Source organism: Myotis myotis, unplaced genomic scaffold (assembly GCF_014108235.1).
Source record: "Myotis myotis isolate mMyoMyo1 unplaced genomic scaffold, mMyoMyo1.p scaffold_m19_p_4, whole genome shotgun sequence".
Lineage (NCBI taxonomy): Eukaryota > Metazoa > Chordata > Mammalia > Chiroptera > Vespertilionidae > Myotis > Myotis myotis.
The window spans coordinates 48872023-48899455 of NW_023416346.1; the positions used below are offsets into that span (position 1 = coordinate 48872023).

The 27433-nt window shown below is 37.9% G+C and overlaps 2 protein-coding genes across 2 annotated transcripts in view; one reads left to right on the plus strand and one right to left on the minus strand.

Annotated features, from left to right (window-relative positions):
- Window positions 1–27433, plus strand: part of TRPC5 (transient receptor potential cation channel subfamily C member 5) — a 161994-nt gene that overhangs the window by 45476 nt on the left and 89085 nt on the right. The gene's annotated exons all lie outside the window — the stretch shown is intronic.
- On the minus strand, window positions 1293–26051 carry TRPC5OS (TRPC5 opposite strand). Its single transcript, XM_036306009.1, has 4 exons — window positions 25918–26051; window positions 19020–19127; window positions 8202–8300; window positions 1293–2862 (listed from the first exon to the last, which is right to left on the minus strand). Exon 4 carries the CDS (start codon window positions 2562–2564, stop codon window positions 2214–2216), a length of 351 nt encoding a protein of 116 aa, XP_036161902.1. The 5' UTR covers window positions 2565–2862; window positions 8202–8300; window positions 19020–19127; window positions 25918–26051; the 3' UTR covers window positions 1293–2213.

Consider the following 27433-nt stretch of genomic DNA (forward strand, 5'->3'; position numbering starts at 1 on the left):
TTTATATCTTTACGAAGTTGTTGCCCATGTTATGAGATGCAAAGGTCGTTCTCTTAAAAGGAATACAACAAGTGTCCATGGACTTATCTGAAGGGTAGTTATTCTTCCAAATGGGAGTAAGGATACTGTATGGCATGGAATTAGTATGATCAGTGAATTTCCCACACATTTATTTGGCCCCTCTTTGTTTTGATATGGGGGCCCTCTAACTATTACATTTTCCCCTTCTGCTATGCGTAGGATTATTGTGGCTAAATACCAGTTAATACTTTGTTTAAATTCATACTGTTTCCATCTCTCAATAGTTAAAATTTCTTTTTTTAAAGATAGTTTGTATTTCTGACACTGGGGGATAGGGGAGGCTAGGGGACTGTCTAGGGGGGGAATAAAATGGACACATATGTAATACCCTTTGTAATACTTTAAGCAATAAATAAAAAAAGGAAAAAAAAGAAAAAGTTATAAAGAAAATGATGCAAAATGTAAAAAAAATAAAATAATATAAAGTTACTATTTATAGGTAAAAAAAAAAGATAGTTTATATTTCTCTTTTATTGAATTTTGGGAGTAACACTGATTAACAAAATTATACAGGTTTCAGGTGCACAATTCTACAACACATCATATGTACACTGTATTGTGTTCACCACCCCAAGTCAAGTCTCTATCCATCACAATTTATCCCCCTTATACCCTCCCCCACCAACCCCACCAACCTCCATGCAATCACCACACTGTTGTCTATGTCCATGACTTGTTGTTGTTTGCTTGTGGGGTTTTTTTTTTTTTGCTCAATCCCTCCATCTACAACCACCCAGGCACCCACCCCTGACAGCTCTCAGCCTGCTCCCTATGGGATACTACTTGGTCATAAAAAAGGCAGGAAATCTTACCCTTTGCGGCAACATGGATGGATCTGGAGAGCATTGTGCTAAGTGAAATAAGCTAGTCAGAGAAAGACAAGTACCATATGATTTTATTCATATATGAGATCTAATGAACAAAATGAACTAATGAGAAAAATAGTGTTCGTTAAAAGTTTTATGTCAAGGCTGCAGCAGGTTCACTATAATAAGCCTATCAGTTATTCTTTGTAAATTTCACTATACTCGCCAGAAGATGTGGCTCAGTGGTTGAGCGCCAACCCATGAACCAAGAGGCCACTAGTTCAATTCCTGGTCAGAGCACAAGTCCAGGTCTCAGGCTAAATCCCCAGTGAGAGGTGTATGTGCAGGAGGCAGCCAATCAATGATGTTTCTGTCTCATTGAGGTTTCTCTCTATTTCTCTCCCTTCCTCTCTTTCTAAAAATCAACAAAAACATATTTTAAAAATTTTACTATACTTAAGAAGATACATTTTATCCACTACTACTTGTGGACCATGATCTCTAAGTCTATGCCGTAAGTATCTGACTTTCCATTGGTGACTAGTCCTTATAGAGCTTTATCTAGCCCTTCTAGTACTAGTACTTCTCTCGTTATTTGCTAAAATTTGCCATTTCCATTTGGAGAACAATGTTTCAGAGTAGTTCAATGTGGGCCAGCATTTGAGGAAATAGTCCTGCAATGAATGCAACCTCTTGGCCTCAGCTTTTTGAAAACTTTCTCCCCTGCAGAAGTTATCTGAAAACCTTTCTGCAGTTTTAGTATCTGGTAGATGTTGCTTTTCCAGAATTTTTTCCCCTAGTCTGCTATAGAATCCAATGGTTGACACACTTTCTTAAAGGCCTAGTATGGGGGCCTTTTTAAGTAAGAAGTTACGTCTTCTTAAATAAAAGTGTCCCAATATTGTCCTGTTAATGTAGATATATTCACTATAAGGCCATCCTGGGGATTATGCCCCTTTCGGTTTCCATTCATTGTAGAACAATGAAATCGGGTCTCAAGATGTGATAGAGTTCATCAGGTCTTCACTGCATTGTTCGGTGAGGAGTTTATTCTCCTTGTTTTTGAGCCTCTTATCAGGAATCTTAGCAGAAGAACAAGTACAGGTAAAGAAAAATCCATATCACTAAAGTCAAAGTTTTTAAAATAAGTACAATGAAGAAAAGAGACCAGCGCCTGCTGTAACTAAATCAAATATTACTGGTTCTATATGGTATTAGTAAGGAAAATATACAGAACTAGGAGAAAATTCTTATTACTAATATTCAGAAAAATCAGAAAATATTAGAAACAAAAAAAGAAACTGTTTGAAAAATGCTGGTGAGTTTTCACCCACTTCTTAAATCATCATTTATACCAGCGAGTACATCATCATATACGTTTTCCATGTCAAACATAGCTTGATCTACATCAAACATTAGGTCTTCTTCTTCTCTTACTGTAAGTATTGATTCCAAGTCTGAGAAGTCAGCGAGGTCTGGTAGTGAGCCTTCCTCAGAAGGAGATGAATCTACTTCTACCTGTTCTGCTGCCTCATTTTGTTCTGCTATCTCATTTTGCTCTACACAAGGAACTTGTTCCTGTGAAAATAATTGCAAAATCTCTTCAGCTATTCTTATTAACTGAGCAACACAATCAATAAGTCCACTAATTAGTTCAGGGATTGACAGAGACTCCATGCTGTTCTTCTCAGAAGATAAAATAATCGTAAAAGCTGCAGCAAATGGACTCTTGGCGGCAATGAATCCTGTGGGGCTGACGATGGTTCTGTGGTTGGTTGGTCCAGAAATCAGGCTGTTGATATAATTATGATGATCAAGTACAGAATGAGTCCAGTGGTCCTATAACAATTTTTGATAAAGTTGGTGAACCTCCCACAAAATCACATATGGTATTCTTGTTGGTACCGGTGGTGAATTGCTACTATAATGGCAATCTGGAAGATTGTCACAGCCAAAAGAAAACAGCAAAGCAGATCTAATAATAGAAAATAGAAATATAAAGATTAATATCTTTGAGCCTTTATCAATCCTACAGGTTCTGACTATAGGATAAAGTTGAAAGGGTAGCCCTAGCTATTGATCCTCTTCTTTTGAGGACCTTATAAGAATCTACTACTTATATTCTCCTTTAAACATTTCATGGTCTTTATCTCTTCTTAGAAGATTTGAGAACAAAGTGAGCATAGGTAGTTTGTCTATCTTTCTTGAAAAACTCTATTGAGGAAGATACATCCACTCAGAGTCCTTCAGTTAATTCTGTCTTTATTAGCATCTGTGTCTCGTCACCATTTATATCTGGTGCTGATAAATTCTTTCTATGTTTTTAAGAATCCATTCATCAAAGTTTCCAATTGCCTCTGCAGCCTAGGAAATTTATGGTAAATTAAAGTCCAACATTTTCTCTTTTTGCAAATTTTGGACAATTTCTGTTTTAAAATTAGTTCCTTGGTTATTTCTTATTGCTGCCAATATTCCATATCTAGCATATAGTTCCTCTAACTTTGTCTAAAAGCCATAGTCATACTATTCTCATCTGCATGTCTGGTGTGCTTTGCAAGTCTTTCTAAGGGCTTATGCTTCTGTAAAGCAATATTCTTTGTTTAAACATCCAGGAATTGGCCCAATATAATCTACCTGACATGTTTGTCTGGCTTACCACCAACACTTCCCTTAAAAATGAGTTATATATAAAAACAAATAAGTCATAGAGGTATACTATATGTGGTAATATATAGGTAAAATAGTCAATATTATCATAATAAGTGTATGGTGACAGATGGTTAGTAGAATTATTGTGGTGTCCACATTGTAAGGAATATAAATGACAAATCAGTATGTTGTACACCTGAAACTAATATAACATTGCATGTCAAATATATTTTAATAAAAATATATTGTCAAAGATTCAAGTTTTTACTCATTTGACATACCTCATATTGCTTACTTGTTTGCTTGTTTGATTCATAGTTGCTTTTACTTTATTCTTTCTCTTCTGCTTACCTAGGACATTCATTCCATATGCCCAGAGGTTTCATATGCCAATCCTGCAACTTTAGAATGAACTGAAAAGAGAACTGACTTGGGACTTAGAGTCCCCAATATTGCAGAGTCTACATTAGTTTTGGGATATCCAATTGCTTCCTTTTAAGTAGAATGTTCTGTCTTTCCAGTCTGATGATCTAGTGCATATCCTACATAAACTGCTAAAGTCCCTTCATTGGTTTATTTTCATATCTCCCTTTACAGGATTGCTGCTCCTGCTATAGTTCAGTCTATAATCTTTAAATTACAGCATATATCTTCAGTTCATGGCTGATCGGTATAGCTATATACTTTGACTAATTGTTTTCTTGGACATGTATACATATTAAATTTCTAGCTACCAGTCCTGCATATTAGGGTGCTTTTTTTTTCTCCAGTCTCAGTCAAGCTTCTTCTAATGGAGAGTATCAGGAAGCAGTCATCCATCGCACTCCTTTAGGATAATTCCAAATCTGTTATTGCCCTATTTCCAGCAGTTCTGACCAGAATGATTCCCAGCTAATTGTACTCCTTAGACCTTTACTGGAGTACAGTAAGTCATCAGCCAGATGGTCTATGATTTTCACATGGAACTTGCTTGTCTCCACAGGGCCTAGTTTGACCCACTAGGTTATAAACTATCTGTACTTAGCATAAGTCCTGTCAGAACCACACTATATTTTGGTCCAAAATCCTGACGGTAGAAATGGGATTTGCCCTATGATAGTGGTCCAATCCATGAGGACTAGAAGGCATTATTTTGGTTATAGGCAACTTTGCATCTGAAGCATGGGAGAACGGGTAGTAGAGGCATAGCAGTTTGTTTTATTAATTCAAAGGGAAATAAATCATACAAGGAATTTGGCATTAGTGTAGAACTGAATCAGCTCATCAGAAGGGAAACACAGAAGAAAAGTATGTGCTAAACTTTACTAGAGGGTACCATCACATTTTCAAAGGAAACAATAACCTACTATGGTGCCCATAGCCCAAGGTCATGCAAGGCAAGGGTGATAGGAACACACACAAAGACTAAATTCTGCTTTCCCTTTCATCCAGTTTTTTTTTTTTTTCTCAGCTACTCTGCCTCCCTCTAGAACTCTTTCACTCTTCTTCTTGGTTGATATACCTCCATTTCTTCACCTATGTTTTTCATTCTATTTCACTTTCTGTCTCTGTCTTCCACTATCCCATCCCATCATCTTTTCTTTCATCTCTCTCTAAACTGGGAAAAATTTAGAAATAAATTATATCCCACTTATCAAATTGATATTTTATTTATAGACTCTCACATTGCACAATCTAAATATAAAAAGTAGAGGTAGAACATTTCATATTTTATTATCTTATAAAGACAAATTTAGTTACTTATTACTTATGCAACCCTTGATTTACTTCATCTATCACTTGGTTACCTTTGATGGGAAAAATTTCCTGACCTAGCCTTAACCCAGATGACCATTGTGTTAGCTAATCCACAATTCCTATCTTCAAAATATCTTAGACCCTAGGAGCAGGGGGTGGGGTGGAGGTTAGTGAAGATGTTGAGAAACTACTAAGAACTGCAGTACTAAGAAAGAGTAATAGTATAGCATCAGCTTATTCCAGTTATGATAATTTCCAAAGCAACCAATCCTTGACACCTTAGTTTGCCTAAAGGAGCATTTTGTATAGTTTGTGCCTACTCCCCAAATCACTCTAAGGACCTTTTTATAAGCAGTTCCCTCTGCCTGAGATCCCTTTCACTCAGGAAAAAAATGGCTTCTTCTTATTCTGGTCTCAGTTTAAATATCATCTCTTCAGATTTTTGACTCTCTAACCTGAAAAAGGCCCCTAATCATCCCTTTACCATTAGTAATACCATGCATTTTTATATTATGGTACCTATAATTACCTCTATTTTCTTGTTTATTTGTTTTTCTATCTCCTATCCTACCACCATATACCTATAGACTAAAATGCAAGTGCCATGAGATTAGGAAACTTGTGTTGTTTTGCTTTTTGTTGTATCCTCAAAAGCACAGAAGAGGGGCTATAACATAGTAGGTAATCAGTAAGTGTTGCTAACTAAAGGAAGGAAGGAAATGAGGGAGGAACAACTTTCAGCTCTTTTATTCAGTAAATAGTATCAAGTTTGAACCATGCATGAGGATAGCAGGAGGTATAAAAATACACCAATTCATCAAAACACACAGTAAAATGAGCAGGTAATCCCCAAATTGAGAGAAAATATTCACAAAACAGATATCTGACAAAGAAGTTGTGCCCAGAATATATAAAGAGCTTGTACAACTCAAAAGTAAAAACAAACAAACCAATTTTGCAGATGGCCAAATGATTTCACAAAGGGGAAAAAAATAAATACAGGTATCGCTTGTTTTACTGTGTTTCACTTTATTGTGCTTCACAGATAGTGTGGGGTTTTGTTTTTTTTTTCAAATTGAAAGTCTGTGGGAACCCTGGATTGAGCACAGAATTTGCTCACTTTGTATCTCTGTGTCATATTTCAAACTTTTTCATTATTATTATTATATTTATTATGGTTATCTGTGATTAGTGATATTTGAGAAATCAGGGAAGAAAGAATAACTCAATGAGGCAAAAACATCACTGTTGTCTTATTTTAAGAAGTTGCCACAGCCACCCCAACCTTCAGCAATCACCATCCTGATCAGTCAGCAGCCATCAACATCAACGTATGAGACTCGACGGGCAAAAAAATTTATGAATCACTGAAGGCTCAGATGATGGTTAGCATTTTTAGCAATAAAGCATTTTTAATAAAGGTATGTATATTGTTTTTTAGACATAATGCTATCACACACTTAATAGGCCACAGTATAGTGTAACATAACTTTTGTATGCACTGAAAAAAATTATGTGGCTCACTTTATTGCAATAGTTGCTTTATTGTGTGGTCTGCAACGGAACCTGTAATATCTCCAAGATATGCCTGCGGCTAAAAAGCCAGTGGAAACATATTCAGCATCACTAATCATCATGGAAATGCAAATTAAAATCACAGTAAGATACCACAGCACAGTCACTAAATTGGCTAAAATTAAAGATTAATAACATCAAATGTTGGCAAAGATATAGAGCAACCAGAATTCTTGCATATTGCTGGTTTTCAACCTCTTTGAAATCATCTGGAAATTGTTTTACTTAATTAAGCAAGCACCTTAATTAAGCATGTAGTCCAAGCAATTCCACTCCAAGGTATTTACCCAAAAAATGAAAATTTACAAAAAGACTTTTATGAGACTGGTCATGGCAGCCTTATGCATAATACCCCTCCCCCCAAAAAATGAAAAGAGTGCAGGTGTCAGTCAAAAGGAGAATGAATATACAAATGTGCATTCATACAATATGATACTAATCTGCAATACAAAGAAAGCCACTACTGATAGGGACAACATGGATGAATATCAAAAAGAGTATACTTAAAGAAATAAATCAGACACAAAAGAGGAATACATATTGTATGATTCCATTCATATGCGATTCTATAAAATACAAAATGATCTATGGTAGAAAAAATCAGAATAATGGTTACATCTAGGGAAGTGGAAATTGATTGGGAAGAGGCATAAGAGAACTTTTTGGGTTGATGGTAATGATCATGCTTTAGATAGAGTTCTGGATTACACAGGAGTACGTATTTATCAAAACTCATAGAATGGTACTTTTAAGATTTGTGCATATCATTGTATGTAAATTTTATTCCCCCCTAAAGTGACCAAGCATAATCCCCAGCCTCATGAACTATATATCAGATGAAATGACATTCCCATAAATAATTATCTAATAAATGCTCATGTTTTTGGAAGACCTACTATATTTTAAGCACTGTGAAACCCACTTTTCTTATATTAATACATTTAATTTTTACAATAATGCTACAAAGTTACAGATGGAAAAATGGAGGATGAGAGAAATTAACTTGCCCATAGCCAAATGGTAAGTTTGCAGAACTGGAAATCAGCCTAGGTCTGACTCCTAAAGTCCTTTGCCAGAGGCATAAATTCAGGTGCCTTCTGGAGCAAAATTTTCCTTATTTGCACCGAAGACATCTCATTCTAAACCAGAATAGAACTGAGAATGTTAATATAATTTGCCAACCTTGGAAACTGGCTGAATTCCAAATTCTTAGGACAGTGAGTCCCAAGGCAAAGAGATAAAGCCTGATAAATCCCTCAGGGATCCACATCATTTGTTACAGGAATGTTGCCGTCCATTTTATCTGCCCTTCCACTGACCTACTGAATTGGGCCAAACACATAAACTACTCACCTGTGATAGAGATGAGATGGATGAGAGGGTCAAGGCGCTGCCTACTAAACGTTTCCCGGACTTGCACTTTCAAATGGAATATGGATGTTCCTGTCACAACTATAGAACAACAAAAAAGAAAAATTGCAAATTTGATAGGCTTAACGATATCCACGATCTTTGGAAACAAGGACAAGCTGCACTAAAATTTCAGAGAACTACGAGCGGTTCCTACATGAACTGATAGTCATGAGACGGTTGCTAATTCTGGGTAAAAGTTGAAGATGAGGTTTGGCCCCAAGGCTGAATGACTCTACTAAGGAAAAGGAGAAATTTACATAAAATTTGAGACTAGCATAATGATTGGAAATTTGAGAAGCCTGAAATACAGAGCTGGTTTTCCTTACCTGAAGTTAGTTGAGTTTTAGGCTGGCGCCTAAAAGTGAAAGTCTCAGGGAAATGTACCACAGTCTCGCAGTACTTCAGAGATAAATTTTCAGTAGTGGGAGGGTAAATGCCATAAATACACTGCCACTCTCTGCCTCAAACTCTTACCTCAACTTTAAGGGTGGGCGCACCTGAGGTGGCTAATAAGTTAATAAGCTCAAAACCATCCCCAAAGGGCACTTTGGACAAAGTGATTCTAAAACTCATAAAGATATATAAAGGGCTTAGTATAGCCAAAACATCTTGAGAAGAACAAAATTGGAGGACATATACTATCATCTATCGAGGCTAGCTATACAAGTATAGTAATTATGACAGCATGGCACTGGCACAAGGACAAGCAAATAAATCAATGGAGCCATGACACTTCACACCAGATATCAAAGTAATGCTATGACTACTACTACTAATAATAATAAGTTGAAATGGATAATACCTGTAAATATGAAAGGTAAAACATTAAATCTTCTAGACAAAACCATAGGCAAATATCTTCATTACATTCAGTAGGCAAAGATTTCTTATTCGATACAAAAGGCATTAGCTATGAAGGTTAATAAATTGGATTTCATTAAAATTAAGAACTTTCATTTACCAAAAGGCACCTTAGGAGCCAGAAAAGCCTCACAGATTGGGAGAAAATATTCACAATACATATATCTAACTTGTATCCTGCATATAAATGTTTTTAAACTCCTTCAAATCAACAAGAAAAAAGACAGACTATCCAATTTTAAAAAGTAGAAAAAAATTTGAAGGGCACTTCACAGAAGAGAACATCTAAATGTCCAACCAGCATATGAATAAATTTTCATTATTATTACTTATGAATAAAATGCAAATTAAAACTACAGTGGGACATACAAACCCAACCAGAATAGCTAAAACTGAAAAAAAAAACTGACAATATCAAGTACCAAGAAGGACATGGAGCAACTGGAACTCTCATACATAGTTGGTGAGCGTGTTAACTGGTATAACTACTTTGGAAAAGTGTTTCACAGTATGCACTGAAACTAAACATAGTTTTATTACATGACCCTGCAATTCTACTCCTAAATATCTAACCAAAATAAAAGAGTAAAAACGTCCACAAAAATACACGTACAAGAATGTTGAAAGAAACCAGATGCATTAAAGTGTGTATCACATGAATTTCATTTATATAAGTGAGATTTAAGAACAGGCAAATGAAAAGATAGAAAAGAAGTGAATGCAGTGGTTACTTCTAGGTGGGGGTTGCTGGAAATGTTCTATGTCTTGATATGATTACATTTGTTTAAAAAAAAGCATTCAACTATACTCTTATAATTTGTATACTTCACCATATGAATGGTATATATAAAATAAGTTTGTTTATTTTTTATTTGGGGTCTCCTTCCTATGAAGCCAGTAAGGGCCATCAGAAAGTGATGAGAGTCTTTCTAGGGTGAGTAACCCAGTAATTACAGGAAAATGGAATGAAGTCTGAAGGTACAGACTTGTACCTTTGGCCCCTGTGGCTCTACTTCCTGCTAGGGTAGTGCTAAGTAAAGAAAGAGGTCCCTATAGCTAGATAGAGTTGTAAATTGAGGCAAGACGAAATAACCCACATCTTACATGTAGCTCAGAAAGATAGCTGGGGCAGAGGCCATGTTCTCCATCTGATAACTAGAATATCTAATCCCATAGATTTTTATTAATCTCACTGTTATGACATTTTTGTCAACACAACTAATCAAAAGCTACCATTTTGCTCTTTGCTGACAGTCTTACCCTGCTATTTTGTGATGCTCATAACTGGCTAACTGGTAATGTCTAACAGTAGGATGGAAAAAGAGCAAAGGAATCCAAATCCTCTTGGCTTATGTTTACAGTCAGTAAGCTTCTCTGCATTGGACAAGGTAAATTAGTTCAGATCCAAAGGGAACAGAGGCAGTTAGGTGGGAGAAATTAAAATGTGCCCTTGGTGAGTATAGGTGCCAGTTTCTTATTTACAAACAAGATTTTTTTCATAATGCACCCTTTTTTAGTGCTGCAGTATCATATGGATACACGCATTTAATATAGTTTTTTTTAAAAAAAAAAAACACCCCCAGACATTATTTCTCATTGCTCTCCTCACCTCAGAGGAAAACATTAAGAGGTCCTTGTCCCCAAAGTGCTGTCTTGTGGCTCTTGTTCACACATAAGCCTTTCAGGAGACCTGAGACCAATCGAGCAGGGAATCCCTGAGGCTTAGTGGATCTTCCTAGCCTAACTTCCTCTTGCCATCAAAGTGCTTGCTCACTCTGTTTCTGAGCTCTGGCAGGCAAAAGCTGATTACACTTTGGACTGCTCATTGTCTGCTCCTCCAAAACACTGCCAACTACATGGAGAAAGCCTTCCCCTTGGTATTATGGCAATGAATCTTTCAAAGCATTAACTGGCTCTGCCTTGGAAACATGTACTTGGAAAGTAATTGGCAAAATCATTGAGGCAAGATAATGAAGGCCATTACCCTGTGTCTAGTATTCTTTCACCTGAAAGATCAGAGGTCCTATATTTCTTCCTTCTGCCTGCAAATGTGCTTGCCTCTTATCCACCAAAGGATAAGCTTCTGTTTTTAATGATCTCAAAATAAGATTCTATAACCTCACTTGGTAGCTCATTTCAGTGTTTTACAGTTTCCTTCTTCTGTTAATTATATTCTCAAGTACTTTCACATACATTAACGTATTTGATTCTTATAATAATCCTGTGCACCAAGGATTATCCCTATTTTACAATTAGAAAATGAAGACCCAAAGAGGATAAGTGGCTTACCTCGATTACACAGCTGGTTAGTAACAGAGCAAGAGTGAGAATCTGATTCTTTCATCTCTCAGGCCTTCTGTGCTGTCACTTACAATGTGATCTGCCTAGTGATGTTCTGGGAAGCTTCAAATCACCAGCAAAATAAGGAGCAGTGTTAAGATGTCAACAAGAACACAAGATAGCCATGGTAGGTGGCTTGCCAAGTATATCATAGGCCACAAGTCCCCTCAAGGATAACCATTTCATTGTTCTCATCCCTACATATTGTTCCCAGAGTGTACCTGCAGTTAGAAAGCTCTAGCAAAAAGGAAAGATATCAAAAACCTAAATGATCATTAAAATCACAATTAATCCCTAACCGGTTTGGCTCAGTGGATAGAGTGTCAGCCTGCAGACTCAAGGGTCCCAGGTTCAATTCCGGTCAAGGGCATGTACCTTGGTTGCGGGCGCATCCCCAGTAAGGAGCGTGCAGGAGGCAGCTGATCGATGTTTCTCTCTCATCGATGTTTCTGACTCTCTATCCCTCTCCCTTCCTCTCTGTAAAAAATCAATAAAATATATTTTTAAAAATAAAAATAAAATAAAATCACCATTAAGACGATATGCTTATCTATGAGTATAAAGTAAAAGACAAGAGTCTATGGTATCCTGTTTATTAATTTCTCCCTTCTGACCTTTGAGATAGATAAAATCAGAATAAATTGGAGGAAGTGGGGCAGAAAAAATATTTAATCTCCTAAAAAGAAAAATGTTTTGCCCTTGAGCATGAATTTGTTTCCTTTCTCTCTGAAAATTTCATTCCTCTATCTCTCAGGGCTCATAAAGGAGCCAAAGGTTAGCATTTGAAACATAGATAAAGAGCAAATTCCATTGTGTATCTGCTTGTTGCTCAGAAAAGCACACCAAGGCCCTACAGCCCTTTGGCAGGAGCCCTCCCAATGCCAGACCAGCATGCTGCTCAAGTGAAAAGCTGGATGGAGTTGACCTTATAGGATTCCTTACAGGGTTTCCTTTTTTAAAAATATTATCTAGAGGCAGGGGAGTCTCACAGCAGGTTTGCTCAACAAGAACCAAATCTCTCATCTCTTGTGAGATTACCAGGTTAAGTAATTCTGTTCTAAAATATACTTTTAATTAAATACAATGGTCACTCTGCCTAACTATCCTTGTCAAAGTCACCAGTGACTTCCACACTCCAAAATCCAATAGTCAGTTCCAGTCCTCATCTTATTTGTGCTATAAGCAGCATTTGACATGATTCATCACTCCCCAAGTCTTCTTCTTATTCATCTACAGTCATTTCCTTGATGATCTCAAAGAGGTTGTAAATAACAACTATATGTAGATGACTCTTAAATTGATTTAGCTAGTTAAGACCTTTCTCCAGAATCCCATAAGTGAGTATCCAATTGCCTTTACATTGATTTTTAACATCAATAACCTATATCCAAAACTGGACCTGTAGTTTTCCCTCCAAAATTTACTCCACCTATAGCTTTCTCCATCTCAGGAAATGGCAAGCCTATCCTTCTAATGACTCAGGCTAAAAAAAAAAAAATCTTGATTTTACCTTTGACTATTCTTCTTCCCACAATCTATTGTGAATCCACCAGAATACTCTCTCGCCTCTTCTTTCTTTCAAAATATACCCAAAATACAATATGTTGTCATTGTTTGCCACCATCATATACCTCTCAACTTAATTATTTCAACAGCCTCCTAACAGGATCCCCCTTGCCTTACTCCAGTCTCTTCTCAACACAACAGTCAAACTGATCCCTTTAAAATGTAAGTCAGATCATTTCACTCTTCTTCTAATGGCTCCTTTCCCCAAATTCACCAAGCATACTTCCTCTTTAGGTGCTTTGCACTGGCTATTCCTTCTGCCTGGAATGGTTTTTACTCAGATATCTTAATGGCTAAATCATCACCTGCTTCAAACCCTTTGTTTATATTTCACATTCTCAATGAGAAATACACTTACCATCCTTTTAAAAATTGAACAACCCCTCCTAAACTGGCACTTCTGAGTCTCTCCTATTTAAATTTTCTTAGAACTTACCACCTTCTATACATATTATATATTTTACCTATTTAATATGATTATTATCTTTATTTTTATTTTTTAATTTTTAATTACAGTTTACATTCAATATTTTTCTATTAGTTTCAGGTGTACAGCATAGTGGTTAGACATCTGTATACTTTACAAGTGTTCCTTCTGATATTTAAAGTACCCACCTGGCACCATACATAGTTATTACAATACTAGAGGCCCGGTGCACAAAATTTGTGCACAGGGGAGGGAGGTGTCCCTCAGCCCAGCCTGAACCCTCTCCAATCTGGGACCCCTTGAGGGATGTCCAACTGCCCATTTAGACCAGATCCTAAATGGGCAGTCAAACATCCCTCTCACAATCCAGGAATGCTGGCTCCCAACCACTCGCCTGCTTGCCTGCCTGATTGCCCCAACCGCTTCTGCCTGCCAGCCTGATCACCCCCTAACCACTCCCCTGCCAGCCTGATCGATGACTAACTGCTCCCCTGCCAGCCCGATTGCCGTTAACTGCCCTCCCCTGCCAGCCTGGTCGCCCCTAACTGCCCTCCCCTGCAGGCCAGCCCCCCCCCAAATTGTCCTCCCCTGCAGGCCTGGTCACCCCCAACTTCCCTCCCCTGCCGGCCCAGTCCCTCCAAACTGCTCTCCCCTGCAGGCCTGGGTTCCCCCACAGCTGCCCTCCCCTGCAGGCCTGGGTCCCCCCACAACTGCCCTACCTTTCAGGCCTGGTCTCTCCCAACTTCCTCCCCTGCCGGCCATCTTGTGGCAGCCATCTTGTGTCCACATGGGGGTGGCCATTTTGTGTGTTGGAGTGATGGTCAATTTGCATATTACCTCTTTATTATATAGTATTATTGATTATATTCCCTATGTTGTACTTTACATCCCCTTGACTATTCTGTAACTACCAATTTGTACTTCTTAATCCCTTCACCTTTTTCACTCAGCCCCCCAACCCACATTCCCTCTGGCAACCATCAGTCTGTTCTCTGTATCTATGAGTCTGTTTCTGTTTTGTTTGTTCACTTATTTTGCTCTTTATATTCCACATACAAGTGAAATCATATGGTATTTGTCTTACTCTATTTGACTTATTTCACTTAGCATAATAGTCTCTAGATTCACCCATGCTGTCATAACTGGTAAGATTTCATTATTGTTATGGCCGAGTAATATTCCATTGCAAGTATGTACTACAACTTTTTTATCTATTCATTTATTGATGGGCACTTAGGCTGCTTCCATATCTTGGCTATTGTAAATAATGCTGCAATGAACATGAGGCTGTGTATATTCTTTTGAACTAGTGGTTTGTGTTTCTTTTGATATATACTCAGAAGTGTAATTATTATGATTATTCTTTATGACTCCCCTCTCTAGAAGGTAAGCTCCATGAATGTAGTGATCTCTATTTTGTTGAAGTACAAAAATACTGTCTGGTATGTAGTGGGTACTCTATAAATGTTTGTTGATTTAATAATAGGACTGATAATTTCTGCTACTTTTTATAGTGCTTTATAGTTTTTTCTAAGTGTTTTCACATTACATTTTTTCCAAATTACCATATAACATGGGTATGTTAAAAATAACATAATTTATTATCTCTAACATTTTTTTAAAAATTACATCAGCCCAGCTGGTGTGGCTAGATGATTGAATGCCAACCTACAAATCAGGTTTGATTCCCAGTCAGGGCACATGCCTGGGTTGTAGGCTCAAACCCCAGTGTGGGGCATGCAGGAGGCAGCCGATCAATGACTCTCTCTCATCATTGATGTTTCTGTCTCTCTCTCCTTCTCCATTCCTCTCTGAAATTAATAAAAAATATATATTTTAAAAGAAAGTTGACATCCAGAGAGGCAAAACAATCTACCCAAAGTCAGGAAGCTGGAATGTGGTAGAACAGGAACTCAATTCTGTGCTCTCATCCCAGAACCTCCAACTTTACTGCAAAACCCTAGTCCTTAAGGAAAGGCCTTCCAGATTTTTTTTTTGTTAGAACAGAAGCATGTCCTGCTTATGCCATTAACCCAGTGCTTTGAAGTTGAATGTGTGAATTTTCCAGATCATGGAAATATATACACAAAAAGTCATCTAAAGACCCGAGTTTGTGTGGGGGAATCACTATGTGAATGTCAGAGAAAATGATGCCATACCCAAATGGTGCTCTCTCTAAGAAAGAAAGCAACATTTGAATATACCAGCTGCTCAGTAGAATAAATCATTTGTTTCTTTCAGCCAGCTCTGCCTTCATTTTGTATTACATATTAAACTGCACAATTGTCCAAAGCAACTTAACAAAGCAAAGGGGGAAATTGTAATCCAAGAAGGCATCTGCTACCTAAAGTGCACTTTAGTGGCCTCTTCCACTGTGCCACCACCTAAGTCACTGATGGACTATGTTGAAAGCTCTCCCCCAATTGCCACTGCCATACATGAAGAGCAAAGACTGTCCCTTTAAATGTACCACTGAAGATGAAGCTGGTGTTTACTTGGCAGGGAGGAGGGGGGAACAGGATACTTCATGCTTGGCATACTGCTACCATTGGCATACAATCCAGAAGCTGCTACATTCTGCAGGGGTGGCAACTATTTTGTCCTCAGTATAACATAGTGGAAGATACAGCTATATTTACATACATGCTTTTTAACAGAGACACTTGTCACCCCTGGTAAGCTCACAGGATGCTACAGAAATGGCACAGCCAGGAAAAGGCAAGCCAAGTCCTCAGTTCCTTCTGGCAGCTGAATCCACAGTATTAGCGAGGATGGTGTCTGATCTCTTTCCCTCATCCTCAGAATGTCATTACAACAAGGATGTATGTATCCAGTAACCCTCCCAAGAATCACTAAGTAGACCAGTCTTGTCTTCAGTGCCTTTGTCCTTTGACCACAGCAAATCAAGTGGTTGAGGCTTGACTCTACTACAAAATCAGCTCTGTGACCAGACTCAATAAATATCCCCTAATGCAATGGTTCTCAACATTGGCTGCACATTAGAATCCTCCAGAATGAGGCCCAGAAATCAGGATTTTAAAAAGATCCCCAGGTGATTCTAATGTGCAGCCAAGGTTGAAAACCACTGCCCTAATGAAAGAGCAAGCATAGATTTAATAAATAAACCTCAGACTGAAAACAGAAGTGTAACACAGGTGCAATCTACCAAATGCTTGATGGATTCAGTTAATACATGGACACAAACATTATTGAAACATGAAGACATCAACAACCTCAGTCACACAGACAGGTACTTAAGGTTTTGATACTAGGGAAGGATAGAAGAAAGAAATTATTTTTAGGGGAAGAATATGGGGTTTGGAGGCAGAGAAGCCTGTGTAGAAGTCTAAAGGTTTTCTTACTTTGGGCAGGTCACTTAAGCTCACTGTGATTTACTTTCATGATCTCAAAATAGGATGATGATAGTACGTTAAACAATTACTACTTTTATGATTTATGTAAGTTTTAATTATGGGGAGATGCCCCTTTACTTTAGATTTTTAAAAAAGAGCACGACTTTTGAATTTAAACATAGATTTAAACTCTACCACTGACATTAACTGTATGGCATCTCTCTCCAAACCTGAGTTTATTCACCTGTATTTTAAGGAGGAGGATGATCTTATTCCAAATGGTTGCTATAATAATAAAAAATAATAATGTTGAAAATGTGTTTTTTAAACTATAAATTCCAAGGCAAATAAATGTTTTCTTTAAAAGGCCTCAACTAAAGTGACCAAAGACTCTGGTTTGCCAGGGACCAGGGGATTTTCCAAGTCCTAGAATTTTCAGTGCTAAATATGTAGTCTTGGGCAAATGGGAATAAGTTGGTTACCCTAGTCTTGAGTAATCCATAACAAGTCTTGACTAGTCCTTAACAAAGTCAAGGGCCTGAATAGGCCTTAACTGAGATAGCCTTAACTACGCAATGACTAGATATTAACTAGGTTTAGTCCTTGGGTAGGCCGGGACTAGAGTCTGACCAAACATTTACTAGGTTTAGGCTCTAGCAAGGCCTTAGACCCAGGCAGTGCTTTAATTAAACTCAGATTAGGTCTTCTCTATATTTATACCTTAGATAAGCCTTAACTATTCTTTGGCTAGATTTTAAATAGGCTTAGTCCATGGCTAGACCTTAACTGGGATTCAAATAGATCTTAACTAGAATTGAGCACTGACTAGATTTTAACTGGCTGATTAAGCCTTACCTCAGATTTATCCCTAACTAGGTCTTAATTGGGCTGGCAAGGCCCTACTTTGGCTAAATCTTAATTAGGCTTAGGGACTGGCTACCCCTTAACTTGGATGACTAGGCCTTAATTAGACTTCATTAGACTAGGCTTTGACTTCACCTTAACTCATTTGGGACTAGGACTTAACTAGGTTTAGTCACTGGCTAGGCTTTAATTAGATTCTGAGGAGGACTTCCCTAGATATAAGCCCTGGCAAGGCCTTAACTGAGCTAAGTATTCACTAGGTTTAGACCTAGCAATCCCTAAACTAGACTCTGAATATGCCTTTTTAAGATTTAGGTCCCAGCTAGGCCTTAACTACACTCTGACTAGAACTTAATTAGGTATTGGCACTGGCTAGAGCTTAAATAGATTCTAGCTAGAGCTTAACTATGTTTAGACCCTAGATAACCTTTATATTCCCAGAAACCAAAAACAGTGATTCAGAACAATATATGTACCCCTATGTTGATTGCAGTGCTATTTACAACAACCAAGATTGAAAAGCAGCCCAAGTGTCCATGAGTAAATCAGTAGATAAAAAAGTACTGGTTCATTTACACAACTGAATACTATTTGCTGTAAAAAAAGAGAGAAATCTTACCTTTTGCAACAGCATGGATTGACCTGGAGATTATTATGCTAAGTGAAATAAGCCAGTCATAGAAAGTAAAATACCATATGATTCCACTTATATGTGGAATGTAAGAAACAAAATAAACAAAGAAAATATAAACATTTATCTTTCCATCACCATTTATTTACCCCTTTACTCTCTTCTACTTCCTCCTAACCCCCTCCACTCTGGTGATCACCAACTAAGTGAAATAAGTTGGTCAAAGAAAGACAAATACCACATGATTTCACTTCTATTTAGAATCTAAAGAACAATATAAATGAACAAACAAAACAGAAAGAGATTCACAGACACAGAGAACAGACTGATGGTTGTCAGAGAGGAGGGGGTTTGAGGGACTGGGTTTAAAAGGTGAAGGGATTGAGAAATACAAATTAGTAGTTACAAAACAGTCGGGGGGATGTACTATGTAAAGCATAGTAAATATAGTCAATAATATTTTAATAACTACGTATGGTGCCATTTGGGTCCTGGAAATATCAAGGGGACCACTTTGTAAAGTATATGATTGTCTAACCACTATGCAGTACACTCGAAACTAAAATAAAATAATATTGAATGTAAACTGTAATTGAAACATAAAAAAAGAAAAGATTGAGAAAAGAAGAGAAGAAAATACACAGAGGACAGGGTGATATGAAGACTCAGGAAGAGTGGAGCAATGCAACAAGAAACCAAAGCATGCCGAGGATTACCTGTAGCCCCCAGAAGCTGGAGAAAAGCATCGAATGGATTCTTCCTCGGAGCCTCCAGAAGGAACCAAACCTGCCACCACCTTGACTTCGGACTTAAGACCTTCAGAACTGGGAGGAAATAAATTTATGTTGTTTTAGGTCAAACAAAAGAAAAGCTGATCTGTTCAACTCCTTCTAGGACACCTATATTTTGTAACAAGTTTGTAACAGATATAAAAGAAAGTACAGGCAATGTATCTACAGCTTTTGAACATAATGTGCAATCAGCGGTTAAGAAAAGAGATAGCTGGCACACTACAATTGCAACAAAGGGAGTAAAAGCATCACAAGGCCAAACTCTGAGCACTTGGTGAACTCTCCACATTTTTTTTATCAGGCCTTATGTGAGGAAGCAGCCAGTTTGATGAATACTGGCTTGGGCTGTTAAAGGATATTGAAGTCCTTAGTTGATGATTCAAGAATGGGATGATGAATGCAGCACAGAGCATGAACCATGAATTCCTGTCTAATGGTTTCATCAATATCCTAGCAGTGAGAGATTGGCCCCCAAAACCTTGCTATATTAGTATAAAAATATATACTCCCAGACCAGTACAGTCATGCAACTTTTAATGACAGCAATACATTCTAAGAAATGCATCATTAGGCAACTTCAACATTGTGAAACATCATAGAGTATACTTTCACAAACATAGATGGTATATATAGCCTACTACTCACCCAGGATATATGGCATAGCTTATTGCTCCCATGCTACAAGCCTGTACAGCATGCTACTGTACAAAGCACCATGAGATTAAATGAAGCACAAGAGAAAATTATGCAATTAGGAGACACCATAAACACAAAATATATGATGAGGTTGCTGCCAGCATAACACAACATACTGTTTTATAGCAAACTTATTTTATAAGTAGAAAGCCTATACTCTAAAATAATGACTCAAAGTATAGTAAATACATAAACCAGTAACATAGTCACTTATTGTCATTATCAAGTGTTATATACTGTGCATGATTGTATTACTGTACTTTTATATGTCTGACCACGCAGGTTTGTCTACACCAGCATCACCACAAACATGTGAATTAGGATGGCTATGATATCACTAGGCGGTTGAAATTTTTCAGCTTAATTATAATCCTATGGGACCATTGTTGTATATACAATCTATCATTGACTGTAACTTCATTATGTGGCACATGACTGTATGTTCACTTTTTAGTAAAATATATTTGATTAATTTCTATTGGGAGTTCACTTAGGCTCAGCTAATCATTTTTGTCATCCTTATCAAGTTCTAAATTAATTATTTACAATAGCTAAGATCTGGAAACAGTCCAAGTGCCCATCAGTAGATGAATGGATAAAAAGCTGTGGTATATTTACACAATAAAATACTGTGAAGCTGTTAAAAAGAAGGATCTCTGCCCAGGTGGCGTGTCTCAGTTGTGAGCATTGACCTATGAACCAGGAGGTCATAGTTTGATTCCTGGTCATGTCACATACCCAGATTGCCAGCTTTATCCCCAGTGTGGGGTGTGCAGGAGGCAGTCGATCAATGATTCTCTCTCATCACTAATGTTTCTATCTCTCCCTCTCCCTTCCACTCTGAAATCAATAAAAATATATTTTTAAAAAAGAAGGATCTCTTATGCTTTGAGACAGCATGGAGGGACCTGGAGAGTATTATGCTAAGTGAAATAAGCCAGTCAGAGAAAGACAAGTATCACATGATCTCACTCATATGTGGTATCTAATGAACGAAACAAGCTGATGAACAAAATAGAACCAGAGACATTGAAGCATGCAACTGACTGATGTATTTCAGAGACGGGGGCAGGGAAGAGATTGCCCAAAGAACTTCTGTGCATATATGCATAACCCATGGACACAGACAATAGTGTGGTGAAGGCCTGGGGAGTGGGCAGGAGTGGGGTGAAGGGGATCAGTGGCAGAAAAAAAGGGGACATCTGTAATACTTTCAACAATAAAAATAAATTTTTAAAAACACTTAAGGATTCCTTAGCAAAAAAAAAAACCCCAAAAGTTCTTAGTTAAACTTAAATAGGCCTATATAGTTTTACTAGTCCCTTCCAGTGCAGGGTAATTCAGCATCACTCTTGAATGAACCAACTGAAACTTGTAGGTACTATTAAGGACAAGGTTGCTCACTGGTCCTGCTCACATAGGATAGTGCTTAAACAAGGCCTGTTCCATATGATGTAACCACTCCTTACATTAGGCTATATGCGGTAGTAGGTCAAAGAGACTAATGTGGACACCAGGGAGTTTGTGCATTCATTCAACCAACAAATATTTATTAATTACCTACCATGTGCCAGAAATGGCCCTAGGTCCTAGAGACTGGAATATGATGGCAAGCTCAAATAACCATAACCCTTACCCTCACGGAGTTTTCATTGTACAAATAAAACCAAGGAAGTGTCTGCATAGCCATTAGTTGCAACCTAGCATAAAACAATCTATACCTTATGGATATCACAAGGCAAAGTCAAAGATGATGGGAAAAGCTCAAATTAGCTGTACAAATTCGGGTAAAAACCTGGGCAAATGTCCATGTGGTCATAAAATCAGACAGCATTAACAAATGAGTATTATCCTCACTTTATAAATATGGAAAGACAGAGTTGCTGAAGATCACCTGGCTATTAAGCAGTAGAGAGGGGATTCCAATCTAGAACTGACTGACTCCAGAGCCCACATGCTTTTCAGTGCCACCACATTATAGGACTGATGTCTGGTCCTAAAAATCTCAGGAAACAAAGTAAAGAACTTTAAGAATCTTCACATTTCTTTACTAAAGATACTAACCACCGCCACAGTCCATCCTCCTTAGTTCTGCCTGTTTCTAGATGGTGGGGCAAGAATATGGTTTTGATGGGGAGAGAGGAATGAAAATTTGGTGACAGGCCTCCAGGTTACAATAGCATAAAACCTCTGGGCTATGACCATTTTAGTGGGAAAACAAACTAAAATGTATATTTCATGAGGATCCTTTTGTAGTAAATTATTGAGAGGTGTGGGGAAAACACCAGAAGATTTGTGACTATCCAATGCAACAAAATTTTCTGAGGATTTGCAGTAATCCCTGGGGTTGTAAGGAATAATACTTGTCTACATCCTGTCAATAAAACAGCTAATTCTTATATGTATATACCCAGCTATAACAAGCAAAAATAAAATTTAGTTTCTTGGAAGCAAGAGACTAGCTCCATCCCTCTGATTTATTCAACTTGATACACTGATGGGAGGGAGTTTATTGCACCAGACTATATAAGGGGATTCCAGTTGAGAATTGGAAACCAAACTGCTTTAAGACCAAAGAATTCCCAAGGTTGTTCAGAATTTCCAACTATCATTCAGTTAAATTTTGGAAGATGCCAATTTGTTCTTCAGTCCCTTCTCCATCTCCCCCCCACCCCCCTCAAAATGACTCAGACGCTACTTAGTAATGCTCTGGAAAACTCTGTGTTTATGGCAGCTAGATTCTCTAGCCCAGTTGCCTGGTCCAAGTGTGTAGTATGTTTTTTGGTCTCCTCAATTACCCTGGCAGATCCTGCAGGGACACAATGTCCTCTTCATTTAAAGCCTGCTGGCAGGCTAAGTATAGCTAATGACCTCCAACATCTACTAGGAAAGAAAATGGTTCCCTTGTTTGATTTGTCATTGCCAGAGTTCAGAAATTCAGTATCATACAATTGATGACAGTCTTTTTCAGTTCTTTAATTATTTCCCAGAATGAGAGGTGTCTTCTCTTCTGAACTGGAAAGAATGGGGTAGGTAGAAAAAGAGCACACAATATGAGGAAGAAAATGTGTTTTCTAGCTTTACCTTCAGCTCCTTCGCCTACTGTCACTGCCACTACCACAACATCTTCCTGGGCAAGTCATTTATACTTTCTGGTCCTCAGTTCTTCAATAAAATGGAATAGCTTACTGATTTGAAAAAAAATGAAGGAAAAGTAGACTACATGAATGTATCATATTTTCATGGTAGTAGAAGCACAGACTTTGGAATTGTACAGATTGGGGTCTGGATCACAGCTTTGTCACCCTGTAGCTATATACCCTTGGCAAATGATTTAATCTCACTGAGCCTCACATTTCCTTCCCTGTAAAAGGAGAATTGATACAAATAATACCTACTTTATGGGTTTATTGTGGTGCCACAATCTGAGAATACATGGAAAATGCTTAGTTTAATAAGTTAACATGCTTCATTAAGAACCAGGAATAATGAGCTATGCTTTATGCAACCTTCTTTCTTTTATTCACATCACTTTTTGGTGTGTTAAGAATATTTATCAGGTACTTGTCAAAAAATGTACTGAATGCTTTATTGGACTTTCCCATAGAGGAGTGGGAAGATTCACAGGGCAATACCATGGAACCTCAGAAGCCTGGAAAATGATAATAGAACAGGGCAAGATATCCAAGTTTTTCCTTATTTTCACCCTATGTCCAACTTAACCCACATCCATTCATTCATGACTATAACAGAGAAATGTTTCCTGGAACCACAGACACCATTGGGATGATACGTATAAGTGTCAGGACTGCACGGCAGGTTTAACGTGAAAAAAAATGAGAACCAAGGACTCCTGGGTTCTCTGCTCTGCCTGTGCACTGAAACCTTCTGTACCTTCATTTTATATATTCCCTCTTTCTTGATTTCCCCAACCTCTTGCCAATCTCTGAGGAGGCTAGTCATAATTACAATATAATATTTGAAAGATAATTTGAAAAGGAAAAGCATTATTAACTACTAGTTGCAGTTTGTAAACAAGTTAACAACAGTTTCCCTTTCAGTTCCAGAAACATTACAAACCACTGCTGTAATTAGATACTCCCTGGCTTTGTTTTGATATTTAGGATCACAAGGGAAGTGTGTTGGCATCATTTTAGTATTTTGTATTTAAATTCAAGTAATGAGTCATTCACTCACTCCAGGGAGAGGCAGAGAAAGGAATGAGTTTAAGGGTCTCAAAAGTGACAGCAAGTAACCAAGGGAGGTTACACATCTCTTTCTGGAGCCCATGGACTGGACACCAATGTTTTACAATGGAAGATATGCTGAAGGGCAACGGATAAACAAGCTAGGTCCAGCTCACCTAGGGCAGTAGGTTTCTGGAAACAGTTTTAGTGGTCACAATTGTGGGAGCTGAAGAGGGAGTTAATTAATAGGTAGAGGCCAGGGATACTACTAAACATCCTACAAGGCACAGGACAATCTCCCAAATCAAAGATGTTTCCAGCCCAAAAGGTAAAAGTTTAAGGTTGAGAAAACCTGACCTAGAGAATTTTTTAATTCTTCCCATCCTAACAACTAGCAAACATACTTGAAGATCTTTTTTGTGGGCACCAGGGGAAATGCAAGCCATGGTCTCTGCCCTAAGGAAGCTTAAATCTAATAGGGAGACCAACCAAGCAACCAAAAGCTACTAGAAAATAAAGATATATATATATATTACATATGGCTTTTTTCCTCCTACATAGTATGGTATAGTAGCCTCTGGGTGCTATAGGAACTTTGAGAAGGAGAACAGCACCATGACAATCGTTCAGAAAAACTTAAGAGTTGGATATTGAGCTGTAATCTGAAGGAGAAAACTACACTTTTTCATCCTATTGTTGGGAGAAAGATGAATCTATGCTTACTGCCCACACTTTCTTTCTTCCTTCTTTCCTTTCTTTATTTTATCAGCATCTGGCAATCTGATTTCAGGACTCCACAGAAAATGTTCTCATGTAGGTGAATAATGACATATTAATCACCAGAGTCGATCACCTGTCCTTAATATTAATATTCCTCAATCCCCACCATTTTGAAATTTTCTTCTTCCTTGACTTTTATGACATCATCATCTATTCTGGTTCCTTTTAGATTTATTGGTGCTCAGCCTCAAGTTTCTTTCCATAGCTATCCTATACCAGTGTGCCTCAAACTCCAGTCTGAGGCCTTTTTCTCACTCACCATTTTCTCTTTATTAATTATTTTATTAATTCATTTATATCCACAAGGATACATAATTCCCCAAGGGATTTGAGATAGTTATAATTTCATGCTAAGCATTCTCCCTTAACTATCATACCCATTCCTTTGGTTTTACTGATCATTTCTATAGAGGTAAGTCCCCAAACTGTGCCTTGGACTCTGATATCCTTTCTACACACCATTCCTACCTGCCCAGCTACCTGCTGGAGACTGCCCTCAGACACCTCAAATGCAACATATTCTAAACCTAGGGTGACCAACTCATATTTTGCCCAGGAATTTCAAAGTTTTAGCACTGAAATTTTATTGTCCTTGGAATCCCCCTAAGAGCAGAAAAACTAGGACAGTAAGTCACCATGCCTAAAATGAACTCATGAGTATGTCCCCCTCCTCCTGACTCCCCTATATCATTTAATAGCAGAGAGAGCCTCAACTCCTCTTTACCTTTCATGCAATTGGTTGCCAAATATTGTCAATTCTATCTCCAAAATAGCTCCATCACCATCACCTCCTTTTAACCCCTAATGCTCTAATTCAGGTCCATATCATTTCTCACATGGAAATTTACAATAAACTACTAATCAGTTCCCCTGCCTCTAGTCCCTTCATAAACCCATTCCAATCCCCTTTGCCAATCATCTTCCACAGTCAACACTGATTATTCTGAAACACAAATTAGGTCATACACACATAGTTATCTCATCAATATGGAAGTATTGCAGTCTGAACCCCAAGAATAGTATTAAACCAAGGCTCCCAGGTATTTAAGCATAATGACTACACAATGTGATAACTAAGAAATGTTGCTATGACTAGCTAAAATGCACTCAGCAATAATGTAAGCTGTAAGTGAAAGGGAAAAGTAAAACAAACACCATACCTTTGAGAAGCCAGAAAATCTGAGAGTGTCACTTAGAACATCTCATTTCTTCAGAGAAGCGACAGTCACAGTTAAGGCCAGGAAGCATTGCCAGGGCATTCTGGGTAGTAGAAACCAGTTATGGCCTTGACATTCCTCTGAAACAGAATCAATTGGAAGTTACATTATGTATAAACTAAGCTCCAGAGAAAGTCCATTTGCTCCCTTTGTTCTTAACTTATCTGTGGCCCTCCTCCCAAATCACCACTGTTGCAAGAGCCATAAGTTTCCCACCACAAACTGGCAAAAAAGAGAATTTGCTTGAATAATGTGTATATCAGAGACAGAAAATATAAATTTCATTTGAATAATGGGAAGGGAGACTCAAAATTTAGATTATGAGAAGTGAAAACTGCCAGATGAAAAAGGCAAGTGTTCTTTCTAAAGGAGAGAGAGCTCATGTCTTTCTCCCTTAGCAAAACATAGCTATCCTCTGGCTGCTCTCAGACACTTGCAAGTAGGGAATTGTTTATGAAGGAACTCACCTTGGGAGTGAAGGGATAACCTTCACAGAGACTTTAGAAAAAGATGGCTATCAAAAAGGGTAGTGCCATAACCCAATCTTTTACCTCTCTAATGGTAGGAATTGCCATTGTAGTTAATTTCCTCTTCCTCCTGGGTATCTAAGAGATGTAGCCACCCAGGAGAAGGCTCCCTGCTGCTAGGGTCCTGCCTTTTTTGCCATGCTGTTTTTCTTTTTTTCTTTTTTGTTTTGTTGTTTTGTTTTTGTTTCGTTTTGTTTTTTACTTTTTCTGTCACTTAAGAGGACCCTAAAATACTTCATTTGTCTCCCAAAGACTTTGCTTCTGAAATTCATTCTCCCTTCTCTATCAGGGACCGTCCCAGTCAGGAACACATGACAACAACACACTCACTTTCATTGTTTAATAACAGCAACACTCTCCTTCTCCCTCAACCTTGGAGATAAAAGCCATGGTTTCTGCCCTACAGGAGTTTAAACTCTAATCAGGGAAGCCAACCAAGCACAACTGTGAACAAAGCATACCACATAATCATTTTTGCTATAGTTGCTACAGGAGAATGGGGAGGTCAGCACACACTGGAATCCTTAAGAAAACTCCCAAATTTTCAAAGAATGGAATCACAGTTCATTCAAGTGCACTGCAGGGAGAGGGATGTTTAAAGATACAAACAAACAAAAACCTCACAGAATTGGGGATGCTCACTTTTTCTCTCACTCACACATCTCACTTTGGTCTTATAATCTGGTTCATGCTTTAAGCATTAAGCAGCTTATTCCAGAGTAAATTATCTGTTGTCAACCCCTCTCTAGGCTAGAACCACTGTGTTCACTGCTCTATCCTGTTCATCCCCACACCTCTACCTCCAGCCCTAAACTTCAGTCTTTCCTTCAACATTAGAAGGCCCTAGACAAGTTAGCAAGAATAAGAATAAGATAAATACAAATATTTGGTGTTTAAGTGAACATTCACTATGTACTAGGCACAGAGCTACA